At 35.4% G+C, this 13,685-nt stretch overlaps 2 protein-coding genes across 2 annotated transcripts in view; both read left to right on the top strand.

Annotated features, from left to right (window-relative positions):
• Positions 1-1,053: 1,053 nt before the first annotated feature.
• Positions 1,054-8,111, top strand: LOC142982567 (phosphatidylinositol-3-phosphatase SAC1-like). Its single transcript, XM_076129121.1, has 14 exons — positions 1,054-1,160; positions 1,598-1,701; positions 2,701-2,819; positions 2,984-3,076; positions 3,393-3,524; positions 3,735-3,843; positions 3,972-4,087; positions 4,476-4,700; positions 5,266-5,433; positions 6,039-6,245; positions 6,577-6,744; positions 7,007-7,108; positions 7,470-7,606; positions 7,755-8,111. Exons 1-14 carry the CDS (start codon positions 1,123-1,125, stop codon positions 7,834-7,836), a joined length of 1,800 nt encoding a protein of 599 aa, XP_075985236.1. The 5' UTR covers positions 1,054-1,122; the 3' UTR covers positions 7,837-8,111.
• Positions 8,112-8,729: 618 nt separating this feature from the next.
• LOC142982657 (proton-coupled zinc antiporter SLC30A2-like) overlaps positions 8,730-13,685 on the top strand; it is a 42,921-nt gene continuing 37,965 nt past the window's right edge. The window contains exon 1 of the mRNA XM_076129276.1: positions 8,730-9,096. Coding sequence (XP_075985391.1) covers positions 8,965-9,096 — 132 coding nt within the window. The 5' untranslated portion in view covers positions 8,730-8,964. The remainder of the gene's footprint in view (positions 9,097-13,685) is intronic.

Below are 13,685 nucleotides of genomic sequence, written 5' to 3'. Positions count from 1 at the left end.
TATGTTATGATAACTAAAAAGCGTAATATATAAAAATGTACCTATTCTGAAGTTCTGGATATTTTCGGACCTTTCATGCAATCGTTAAGGAAAAGACCCTCGGATCCCACACAATTATTATTATATTAAACTTTATGTATTAATTTATTTGAATAAATTGAATTGAATTATTTGAAAAAAAAAAAAAAAAAAAAAATTCTCGGTCACGATCAAGCCTATCGCAACCTTGATATTTATTTCATCTATATTGCTGTAAGTCACGGCATGCCTTACCCTACCCTTATTACTTCTTACTTACCTACTCAATTCTTTATACAAAAAGAGTAGCGTTAAAACAAAAGGAAGAAATCTGTTATCACAATATTGTGGCGAGAAAATAAGATCGTTATGCCTTTTCCGAGCCGCATGATTTTGAAAGTACAGAAAAACTGGTACCTACAAACATAACTAAGGGCGCATTTTCATTGGTGCAGCTTAGGAAATTGTGTAAACGCATGTCATAGACTCTGCAACCGGTTCCCCCGTTTTTATTTGTCGTTAGTGCCCGCTAATTACAACGACCGATATTTCGACAAATTGAAATGCGCCCGAAATCTAGCTTAACCAATAAATCATTTAATCACGAACAGACAAGCTTAACATTTCAACATTTCAGTTAATTCTCTCATAAATTATTTCTTCACTATAATGACAACTATGAGTGCAAAAGATGAATGATAATACTGACCGGTGATAAGTAAGATATCTATTCTAATCTATACTAATATTATAAAGCTGAAGAGTTTGTTTGTTTGTTTAAACGCGCTAATCTCAGGAACTACTGGTCCGATTTGAAAAATTCTTTCAGTGTTAGATAGCCCATTTATCGAGGAAGGTCATAGGTCATATATCATCACGCTACGACCAATAGGAGCAGAGTACCAGTAAAAAATGTTACAAAAACGGGGAAAAAATTCTCTCTTATGTGACGCAAGTGAAGTTGCGCGGGTCAGCTAGTTGTTGATAAGGACGAGTGCAGTTACGTGATATTACGAATATATATTTAGGAACGAAGGCATTTGTCTATTGTGACTGTGAGGCAGTGGAGTTTGTTCATATTGTGTAGGTTTTTTGTAAGACAATATGGAAGATAAAAGTTTGGTTCATGAGTGTCTACAGCTGTAAGTTTTAATATTATTTACTATTAGTTATATTTTTCATCGGTCGACTAATTAAGTGAATGATTTACCCCGGGTTTCTGAGGTACATTTAACGGTAGTTTATCTATTCAATAGCGTTTAATCTCTCAGATGTACTCAGAAACAGGGGGTTAGTCCGATCGGATTCGTGACTTCACTTGCAGTCACGTTAAAGAAAAAGTATAATAAGTAGATTTGATGCTTGATTTTTGGATTATTGGGAGCCCTTATCCGTGAAGGTATCTTCATAAAACGTCCCCAGTGGTCCATCCAAGTAAGCGGTCTAGCTTCACGTTTGAAGTCTTGGGCCCGACTCCTTTTCTCGGCAAATGTTCTTCTTTTCCAGTAAGAGGCATTTGATTTCTTTAATTAAAATTTCGCTAAGGTGTAAAACGTGTTACGTAAGCATTTATTTCTAGATTCACAACATCAGACAAGTTCTACTTGAAACCATCACAATTGTGCTGCAATTCCACAGATGTTCTTATTATCGACAGAGCTACAGGAGATGCCACCGTGAAAGGTAAATACACTCCCATACAAAATAATATTATACCCACGTATAAATATTATTATTCGTTAGTAAGTCAAAGGTTGCACTCAGAGTCGCAATTAGGCTGGAAGTCTACTAAGCACAATCATACGCCTTGTGTAAGGTCTCTATTTCGGTCTAGATTTTACTTGAATTTTTTGTTACACCCTATCTACCGTTAATTAGTTGGCAGACAATTATAACAACAGCTTAATCCATGATGCCTAAAAGGTTCAGTCCCAAGTCAACTTGCCAAAGTCTAAACTTAGCTAATATTTTCAATCCGTTGTTCACCTACTTCACCTAGCAACCGTGTGCAAAGATCGAAAATCGAAAGATTTATAGCATCAGGCTATCAGCCATCTAAATAATACTTAATTACATTCGAAGAGGGGCGCACAAACTGCACACGTAATTACTGACCAATTAATATAAATGATTCATACTATTTCCTAATACATAAGTAGTCATAATATATATATAGTGATAATATAAAATGTAATCGTAACAACATCTAAATAGATTAAGTATCTCCGATAATGTTTAACATGAAAATACAATAATATTTGTATGTTTCTATTTGTTTATTTATGTAGTTCTAATTTCATGTGTTATCACAACACATTTTTAGAACGTTTCAAGATTAACGACTTACTACAAGGAACAGAAAATTGGTTATTTATGCCTTCTCAGGGCGCTATGGCCAAAATCGTCGGAGAGAGTATTAGTAGGAGTGCCAGGAATAGGAAGACATAGTTTTGTCTGATGTCTGAAATTGAAGCCTGCCTGTGTCTAATATAATATTTGTCATCATAATACCTGATTAGAGGTAGATATTGCAGCAAATTTACACATAACCCTTATTAATTTTACACATAACTCTATCTCATGATTTTTTCTGTATTTTGTGAAAACCTCAAGAAAATCCATCCTTTAGTTTTCGAGTTTATCATGAACAGATAATTTTAATCGATTTTTGTTTACTTACAGATATTGATTTAGTCAAACTCCTAGGATCGGACAAAGATTTTAAACTGATATTCGGTTTCCTGGGCTCCATCAAACTTATATCGGGATTATATCTCGTCGTTATAACGGACAGAACTTTGGTAAGAACACAGAAATATTGTCTTCTGTAGTTAACAACAGGAGTGATCCAAAATAAATCGCGATGAGAAGAGTAACTATTTCCGAAATCTTTTGTCGGCTTCAAATCGAACCTTGATCTTTTGCGCCATTTAAGTATGCTAGTAGACTATTTATTTCTTTGTAGGTCGGTAAATTGAATGGACATGAAATATACCAAGTGGAGCAGACAGAAATTATACCTTACGCTCGTTCTACAAGACATCTCACTAGCCAACAGGTATGTAACTATTAAACGTACGTTTATAAACAAATACATAAAATTACACTTGCTTCTTCTCTGGGTAAGAAGAGACTAAAAACCGCCATAATTTTGTTTCATTTATACTGATTCGTTATGTCTAGTTAGTCACTGGACTTTTTTGAAGATCCGATATGAACTGTGATCATTTATGCATGCTTTTCTAGGGCGTTACTCATTGTTTTAGTGTAATGATTTATTGGATTTTTTTCCCCTTAGCCTGTTTGAGTGTCCCACTGCTGGGCAAAGGCCAAACCTGAATATTGAATTTGAGTTATCATATTTGTTTTAATAGATTACAGACAATGATATCTACGAGCGTATGGTTCGTTCGATACTGGAACTGCCTGGAGCGTACTTCTCTTCTGGATATGACCTCACTCACACGGTACAGAAGTTGCAGTCTTGTAGTCCCGACTTCTTTAAGGTAATTTTCTTTTTCTTATTGTTTTTGGGTCCGTTATTTAGTTGCAACTATAAACTAAAGATTTCTAGAGTTTTTATAAAGGCCGTCGACCATATTAATTATAACAAGAATTAACGCTATAATGTAGTCCTCTACTCTATTTAAATAGATTCATTCAGAAGCAGAGATCTAGCTATCTGGCGATCTAGCGTGACTTATTTTTATTTTCAGAAATCTCTTGTAAGTCGAGCAGATGCTCGTTTCCTATGGAATCGACACTTGCTGAAGGATTTTACTCATGAACAGTACGGACGTTTCACAATGCCTCTCATACAAGGATGTATCCTTTCTTACACTGTTTATCAGCGGGTATATCGTGTATAGGTTAATGGATTTTCTTATCTAATGGTTTACTACTTATACCACGTCATGTCATATTTTTGTCGTGTTCCTTAACTCATAGCTCAGTCGTTTCAATTAACCATGTGGAGGTGAATGGTCACAAGCTTACATGGTCACTGATCTCTCGGCGTGGCGTCGACAGAACTGGTACCAGACTCTTCGTGAGAGGTATTGATGATCAAGTAAGTGCAATGTGTTAGAGCTGTGTCAAATTATTGCATTAACTAATTACGTGCCTCTAGTCTAGTCGCTCTCCAAAGTACAATTAGACCTGAATAAACACTTTTGAGATTCATGAAACCCGATCAGCTATCTTTGAGAAATTAGGATTTACTATTACACAAATTGTAAAGGTGGCTAAGATCCACTGATAAAATATTTTATATTTATAATAGTAGTATAGATTTGTGTTCCACAAATATATTGTTCTTTCAGGTCAAAATATACGCTATTAGAGTATCAATGTAAAGTCCCCCGTTCGTTTTCAGTACAGTAGTGAAAAACCTCTTGTTGAAAACTAGATAAAGCACTACAACTTCTAAATTAATTCCAATTATTTCATCTCCTCAGGGTAACGTCGCAAACCACGTGCTAACAGAACAGATAATACAACTGGGTGACAACAAGAGCTCGTTCATACTCACGCGAGGGTCGGTGCCTCTGCCGTGGACGCAGTACCCCGACCTCACGTACATACCCACAGCTGACGTGGCGCCGGGAGACCACGTGGACACCTTCGTGAAACACTTTAATGATCAGAAGGAAAGATATGGGAATGTTGTGTGTGTTAATTTGGTAAGTTGGAGCAAGTTACTTTCGCAAATACGGTACAAAACATTTAGCTTCAATGTGTAGTAATTCCAATTCCGTCCGTCTAAAAAAATCCGTTCGGTAACTCACAATCCTGCCGACAGACTTAAATCTTGTTGACATAGACTTGACTTTGTAATAAAACGCTTTAAATATATCAAGGTTTCTAGTTTTGTTCCTTGTAATTTAGAAAATGCAAATGTGTAATTTAGACATAGACATAGACATATATTTATTGCATCATAAAAACTGTGTAACATAAGTTGTTACATTATTATAATAACAGTTTCAACAGTTACCCATTTCGGAAAGTTATTTCGGTTGGCAAAGTAAAGCTCTGAGTTTGTCTCTCCGGTTTTTGCCTAAGTTCTCATTTTTTGGGTTCAGCAACTTGGCTAGCCAATTAAATGAAAGATGAGTTGCGCCGTAGAGGCTACCACTAGCTGACAGCTGATCCTTGCGATCTGTAATGTAAACAATCAGACTGGGAACAATGTATCGTTTACTATAAGGAATCTTGAATAAGTATTTAGTTTTAAACTGCATACAGATCGGTGGACATGGTAAAGAAGGTATTCTAGAAAGTGGTTACCGTGCTACAGCAACTGCGGCCGCACTGCCGGGCGTCAAATACCAGCCGTTTGACTTCCACACAGAATGCAGTTCACTGAGATACGATAAGCTTAATATCCTCGTCAGTAATATTGCTAACGAACTGGTAAGGAAACATATCTCTTATCTTGTTATGAAAATTGTAAATAATGAAAGGTAAAAATAATGTTAAGGCTATGAAATATCGTCTTTAGGGAGTGTGGTGCTTAATATGAAGACCAGTATTGGTCAAAAATTAGCGAACCAACCCTCGACAATCATTACTGTTAGAATACAATCAATGTCAAAAGTATATTTTCTAACATACACATATTTTTTACATTTCTGCTGCTGTAGCATCACGTAAAGAGGATTTTGATACTAAAAACCTAGAGGGAGATCCTTCTGCTATCTAGGACATTTGTAAAGTCTGCTTAGTGAGTTTTGACTGCCTCCGTGGCGCAGTGGTTTAGGTCACCACGCCGCAACCATTGCGTCGGGAGGTCGTGGGTTCGATTTCCACACGGGACAATTATTTGTGCGATTCACAAATAATTGTTTCGGGTCTGGTTGTGCTTTGTGTCCGTTGTTTGTATGTTTGTAATAGTCCCCGCGACATAAGAGCAATTCTTAGTGCGGGAGTTGTCTATTTAAAAAGAAAAAAAAAAGAAACAAAAAAAGTTGCTGAGAATTTAAACTACTTAAAATAATAACATGTGTTAAACTTTCCAGAAAGAATTCGGCTACTTCTTCTCCCGCGGAGACACGGTATCGCAGCGTCAGACAGGTACGTTCAGAGTCAACTGCCTGGACTGTCTGGACCGGACTAATGTGGTGCAGAGCATCCTCGCCAAGCTGCAGCTCCAACACGTTCTTAAACAGCTTGGAGTCAGCGCTGATGATGAAGACCATCCGAAGTTAAATTATTTGTTTAATCATGTAAGTTTAGAGCTTAAAGAAACTACCATTTGCAATCCTATTGAAAATCTAGCGCTGAATGAGTTGATTCATCTTTTCAGCGCATATTACTGGTTATCCATTTTCTAGTTAAAACTTACTATTATACTTAAGCTAAAATTCACAAACGCAATTTGAGTGACATATAATAACGCCACCTAGTGGTGAAAATTAAAACTAGCAAGCCTCAAAATGACAACCGAACTAATCCTGAATTGCAATACCGCGGATCTTAATATCAATGTGATAAGTACCAAACAGCATTATATTATATGTATCTCTCAGTAATTTAAATCTGTAAAAATGTGTGTAGGTATGGGCGGACCACGCGGACATGATCTCGACGCAGTACTCGGGCACGGGCGCGCTCAAGACTGACTTCACGCGCACCGGCAAGCGCACGCACTTCGGACTGTTGAAAGACGCTGCTAATGCCACCGTCAGATATTGCATGAACAACTTTACTGATGGATTTAAACAGGTAAAAAAATACTTTTCAATAGTGACAGCAAAACACTGAATCAACCTCACCTATGATTCTCCGGTCAATTACCATGGATATCCGATTCGACCTTTGCAGTTTCGCTTGCGTACCAAGTTTCATTCCTTAAATCAGACTTATCTACTTAGGGGTATATTTTTAAGAAAAAGTTTATTTTTGACTCCAAGTCTTCCACTCTCTATGCTTTAATAACTGTCAGACGTATTCTCTTATATAATATAATAATTGGATTTGTATTTAGGATGCTTTCGACGTCTACCTGGGCAACTACGTGATCCCTGAAGGCGAAGGCAACACAGTACCGAGTCCACTGCGAAGGAAAGATGACTGGAAATATTATACGGTAAGTTGACTAAGTTGAATATTGTACTAAACAACGGAATAAATAAATGATAATGTAGGATAAATCGAGAAAATATTTGAAGTAAAATACACACGTACACACACTATACAACTGTTATTCTTTATCACTCAAAGAATTGTCTGTTGCTGTTATCTTCCAAGAGTTGAATGTTTTAAAATGTTTTAGCTAGATGGCGGTAACATCGGCATGTATTTTACTGTAAATAGAAATCTTTCAAATTCTTACAAATTGAAATTGAACTAACTTGCTTCAAATAGGATATGGAATAGCTTGTAAGAGCAATTTCTTATATGATATTTTAATCTTTATTACGTTGTTGTAAAGTATATTTTCATTACAGATTCCTTCAGTATTTCTAACAGCTGTATCATTGTTTTTTGCGACCATCATCTTCTCAGAGGACTACAGTGCAGGGACAGTTCTGTATTTATTATACTGGGCTGGAATAGCTGCTGTTACGTTCAATTATATTTGCAGGTAAAGTATTAATAACAAGACTACTATGCTCATAAGGCAATGAGGCTCCACCTATGTTATGTGCAGAATTTCTTATGACTCAATCTTTATTTAGATGTTTTTACCTTTTAAATTCAATAAATACGAAATTTATATTATTTATTTACAGAAATGGCAAGAAGTTTGTCGACTGGCCAAAACTATGTGCTGGTGAACGAGCTGCTATGACGTCAAAACCCAAGTCTTTATGATTATAAATAGAACTAGCGGACCCAACAGACGTTGTCCTGTCTACACGTCTTTATTTTGTAAAAATTAATTAAAAAAACATTGTCCAGCAGACAAAATGGTGAATCTAAACCATTCTCAGATCCCCTTGAACACACAAAAAAATCAATCCATTAAAATCGGTCCAGTCGTTTAAGATAAGTTCAGTGACATACACACTTACAGAAGAATTATTAATATAAAGATTGATAAGAAACCAGTCCTTATTATTTTATGAACAAATTATTTTATTTTGTCAGCCGATGTGTATGAAAATTAATGAAAAATAAATTATAAGTGAAACCAAAATGTTTTTATTACCCTGCAAAAGATTTATAAATAACAATTCTACAAGTATATCAAATGACTACAATGTAAACAAAGTTAATAATGAAATTAAAATTTAGTTCTATGGATGTGTCATGGTTTGAGACGAATCGCTTATTATAAGTACAGTCAAAAAAATAAAACGCATGAATATTAAGTCATTAACCTTGCAAAGTCATAAAAAAGTCATTCTTAAACAAAACAAAAAACACTATGCAAATATTTTATTTTGCGATTCAAATTTATTCATCCTGAACGTGTCGTTATAATGAACGCAGTCATATCGATTGCTGTCAGTCAAACTGTCACCGCTCTGTCTACGACTGTTCAGAAACCAAAACACAAGACAATCTTCCTGAAAACATTGCGAATAATGAACCTTTGCCATCTAATCTACTGAAAGTTACACATTACCTTTTTGAGTTAAAGTTATATTCTTTGAAATAAAGCTGCTATATTGCGTTACGTTTGTTGAAATAAATATAAGAACAAAATTATAACTTGACGTTTTGACAATGTTTCTGACGTAATCCACACAGTGTACGTGTTTTAGAACGCAGTTGCCGTCGGTCAGCAGTAGAATACGCGACACCGCTAATATTTATCGTAATATTATCTCGTAAAGCTGTAAATAACTTAAATTCTATGATAAAATATTTTATAGACTGAACAGCCTTCACTGTAAAGTGTCACGCGTGTGATTTTTGTGAAGAACGGGGAGAAAAAAATGTGTTTAGTTGTGTGATAATTTTTTTGCTTGTTTTTTTGCGACAATCGGCGCCAGAATGTCTGACGAGCTGGAGGCTAGGATGTGGGACGACGGGGGCTTGAGGTACGAGTCCAGGAGCCGCGGGCCGTACTTCGAGTCCGCCTTCGCCTCTTCCGAACATTTGGATAGAGCCCCTTTGTTGTCTGAGGTAAAGAAAGTACAATTTATTTTTTATTGATTGATAAAGTCATAAAAATTATATTAAATTTACTTCTAACATAAAATCATTTTATTTATTTGTTTATTGAGGTATAAAAAATATTTTGTAACAGAAATATGTAAATCGAATATTTTTTCTGCATGACCTTAATTCAACCAATCAAATATTTTATTGCCCGAAATGCGTCCTGTCGTAAACTTATATATTTTATTTACAATATAAAACAAACCTTAGTTAGATAAAGAAAAAAAGTAAAAACTGCCACTTAAAACTCTTCATTAAAAAAAAACATAATATCTATTTAAGACCCTATACTTTCGGGAATAAATTTTGTTAACAGACTGTGCATGTTATAGGAATAACTAATTATATTTTACAACAATGGTGTCCCATAGTTTACACCATATGGATAGGTATATTACACACAAATGATTTCTTGCTGTATATGAGAAATGAAAAACTAGATTATGTTGCTCAGATTTTTCACAACTTAGTTTCTTTGTTTGCTGTTTTACAGGGGTTTACCTAAAATTGCTCCTGACTTATAGGCATATATGTCAGGAGCCTGTATGTAACCCTAATAAACCTGAATTATTTCTAGACTTTATTTAATAGAGTTAGACTATAGTTAGAGGAATTTAAGATGATCTGTGTACAAAATTTGTGCTAAAATTATTATTTTATCACATCATACAACTTTGTATAAGTACCCAAGTAATTATGTGTGGACACAATAATATTTTCTATTGTGTCTGGTCAGTTACTCAAAACATTAATCATTAACAAATACAGAAGGAAGTAGTTAGCTAATTTAAAAGACTAAACAATGATAAAAATAAAACTACAATGTTATCTAATTGTATTAACATATTAATACTAATATTATGCTCAAGGATAAAAATTTTTATAAAGATTTATGGCTCCATTAGCATTATTTAAGTAGGTCATTATGATAATACTAGATAACAATACATTGCATTAACTGCTTTAATAAATTGCCTTTAATTCAATAAAAAACCTATATAGCCTAAATTACTAATAAAATGAAAATAACATTTCTAAGAATAAAAAAAATGTATTAGCTTACATACTCAAGCACTAACCCCTCCCTCATTTTGGGAGGAGAACCTAAATAAATATTTTATAAGCTTAAGATTTTTTCACAGCTTATGAATAAGTGTTAGATAAGGGGGCTGACTTATGGTTACACCAGTGTAACTCTGTGTAACTAGTGGATAAAGTGACAGTAAATGTATGAGATAAGCTATTTAATACAAAACTGGATGTAGTGATACTAGGCCTTAGTATAAATTCTATTGTATTTCGTTTAGCACCTACTTTAGTGTGTTTGCTGAATCACGAAATGTGCAAATTATAGTATAATTTACATTTTTATTACCTCCATAATTGGAAATATTAAGATGCATATATGTAGGTGTAATTATAGTTTTATAGTTAGCCTAATTACCTACTGAAGTATTCATATTGTTATCAGTTTGAAACTTATATTTTTCAGATCTAATCATTTACTGAATTTCAACAACTGAGCATTTTTTGTCATTGAAAACGTTTTTAGCATCTATCAGTGTCCCACTTCTGGGCAAAAGCTACTCAGGTTGACCTCTAAACCACTCAGTCATTGCTGTTTCTGGCTATATCTTTGGGTCTTCCCCGCCACTGTCAATCATTTTACGGCACTGTATGATTTTTTTTTTTTAACTTCGAAAAATGTAATTATTTGCTGCCAGAATTCGCAACATTTAACAAAAAAAACTACACAGAATTACGCAATGTTTTTACTCCGAACACTCGAAAAAATGCCCATTCATTTGTCCAAACATTCTCACGTAAGTTAAACACAAACAAACACCTTTTTCGAGCAAGTTTCGCGCGAGTTAATCCCTGTGTCGCGTGGGACTGCAAATATACAGACCACGGACGCTAGGGGACCCCTGAAACAACCATCTGCGGGCAGCACAAATATTTGCTAAGACTCGACACCTACAAAAATAAAATCACAAGCCAAAGCCTTGTAAGCGTGTTTTTAAGGTTTTTAGGGTCCCGTACCCAAAGGGTAAAAACGAAACCCCGTTATTAAGGCTCCGAGGCTGTCCGTCTGGCAGGCTGTATCTCATAAAACATAGCTAGGCAGCTGTAATTTTAACAAATTATATGTTTCCGTTGCCGCTATAACAAGATATACTAAAAATTATTAATCTATACTAATATTATAAAGCTGAAGAGTTTGTTTGAAGGCGCTAATCTCAGGAACTAAGGTGCGAATTGAAAAAATATTTTACTGTTGGATAGCCTATTTATTAAGGAAGGCTATATAACATCACGCTGTGACCAAAAGGAGCAGAGTACCAGTAAAAAATGTTACAAAACGGGGACAAATATGACCCATTCTCACTTACGCGACGCAAGCGAAGTTGCGCGGGTCAGCTAGTATACAATAAAACAGTATTTTTCGTATTTTCTTGATAACTGAAACCCTTCGTGCGCGAGTCCGACTCCCACTCGGCCGGTTTTTAATTTTCACGCAAAAAGCTCTGAGTAAGACTTATTTTTACTGTAAAGAAAGATTAAAAGGGGTGATTATTTCGTAACAGAAAATATTCGAGATGTGAAATACCTAGCTCTACAAAATTTCCGCAGTTTGAAATGAAAGTCTTCAGAACCAGTTTTTGTCGCTCAATAGTTTCTTCCAGGCAAATAGATAGGAAACATTTATACTAAGAACTAGATACGTATATTTCCCACTTCCCAGGTAGGTAACGATTTTTCTAAGTAAAAGTAAAGTACCTACAGTCTATGCCTTATCATAAAACGGTATAAGTTCTTCTTCTTTAATATTCTTTTACAAACCAAATACCTACCTAACACTTCATCTCAAAGATCTTCAGAATATAGCCACGTAGTACCATAATCGTCAACAACGGAAGGTCTTAAGCGCCGAACATCCAGTATTACGTAATTATTATTCGGAACTACGTCACTGTCACAACAGTGAATAATCGATCACAATACAGGGACTTACGTAAGCGTAAACAATGTGCAACGGTTGAGGCCATTGCACTACACGGGTAGCAGGTTCGAAACCAAGGTGAGCGTTCATTACATCTCGTAAGATATGTCGTGTAAATGGAGGTAAAATATGAAGAAATTAGAGCATTATTATGAAATCTAATAGCTGATGAACTATAACTTATATATTACTAGATTTCGCTCCTTACTTTGTTAGTCGAAAGTATCCTATGTGTTAATCCACGTTAAAAACTATGCTATTTGAACTCCATTTCAGATGTATATGAGTAATTATCTTTTTTTCTAAATAAAAGACGACTCCCGCACTAAGAATTGCTCTTGTGTCGCGGGGACTTTTACAAACATTCAAACAACAGACACGGAGTTCAACTAGACCCAAAACAATATTCGTCGATCACACAAATATGTGTTCTTTTTGGGAATCGAATCCACGATCTCCCGACGCAATGATAGCAGCGTGATGGCCTTAACCACTGCGCCGCAGAGACCGCCTATAGTATTTATTGCTTCGGTTTGTACTCATAATAACAAAGTTAGGTTTAAGTATAAATCCAAGTTAATCCCAGTTGACTTTTGTTTAATAAGCTTTGACGGACTCGCAATACCGCGGATTACTGACTTAAATTACGGCTGCCTCCGTGGCGCAGTGGTTTAGGTCGCCACGCCGCTACCATTGCGTCGGGAGGTCGTGGGTTCGAATCCCAAAAAGAAGAAATTTTGTGCGATCCACAAATAATTATTTCAGGTCTAGTTGTACTTTGTGTCCGTTGTTTGTATGTCTACTTCACTACGTAGGAATTCCCTAGAACTATAGTTTGATAAAAAAGATATACCTTTTTAGATTGACTTTTGCAGACTTAGTATCGTTACTTAAAAATAGTAACTATTCTTTCGTTTCGGGACAGCAAAGTAAAATTACTGGACACAGGGCAACACGCAAAAATTCCGGGACAATCGCGGAAATCCCGGCCATATGGAAACCCTGACAACTGCAACCGTATTTTTCGCATATGAAAGAGCCTTCGGTCGATGTGAAACTGTAGTAGACTGAGCACTGATCTACAAACTGTCCGCGCTAAAGGTTGCGTAACCATACAGGTTGGTTACTGAGGACAGTGACTTGCTATATGCGGTTGCGGAAATTGGAAAAGATTATTTGTTGTAGGCTAGAAATTTTGTGGTGGGTTCGAATCCCACCCGGGACAAATATTTGTGTGATGAGCACGAGTATCTGTTCTGAGCCTGATTGTTAATATATCTATATGAGTATGTATTTAGAAGTATATAAGTTTGTTTATCAGTTATTTGGTTACTATTGTTGTTCTATTATAATGTGAAAGTAACTCTGTTTTCCTGCCTCTGTGTCTTCGTCATGCCTAAGCCAGTATTGATTTGGAAGAAATTTTTACAAAAATATTAATAGCCCATAGATAAATGAAAATTAAAACGAGCAAAGGTTGTCTTTGAACATATTGAAAAGGAAACACAGAGATTTTTGGTTTCACTTTTCATTAATTAAGTCGTGATTT

The sequence above is a fragment of the Anticarsia gemmatalis genome, chromosome 22, assembly GCF_050436995.1.
Source record: "Anticarsia gemmatalis isolate Benzon Research Colony breed Stoneville strain chromosome 22, ilAntGemm2 primary, whole genome shotgun sequence".
In the NCBI taxonomy this organism is placed as follows: Eukaryota; Metazoa; Arthropoda; class Insecta; order Lepidoptera; family Erebidae; genus Anticarsia; species Anticarsia gemmatalis.
The sequence above is the reverse complement of the archived record's forward strand: the minus strand, read 5'-3'. Positions and strand labels throughout refer to the sequence as shown.

What these genes read in the sequence shown, in the direction of transcription:
- LOC142982567 (XM_076129121.1), top strand. Translation starts at nt 1,123, where the DNA reads ATGGAAGATAAAAGTTTGGTTCATGAGTGTCTACAGCT. An exon ending in AATGCCTCTCATACAAGGAT is followed by an intron (nt 3,844 to 3,971) that starts GTATCCTTTCTT and finishes CTCATAGCTCAG; the next exon opens with TCGTTTCAATTAACCATGTG. An exon ending in TTACTGATGGATTTAAACAG is followed by an intron (nt 6,745 to 7,006) that starts GTAAAAAAATAC and finishes ATTTGTATTTAG; the next exon opens with GATGCTTTCGACGTCTACCT.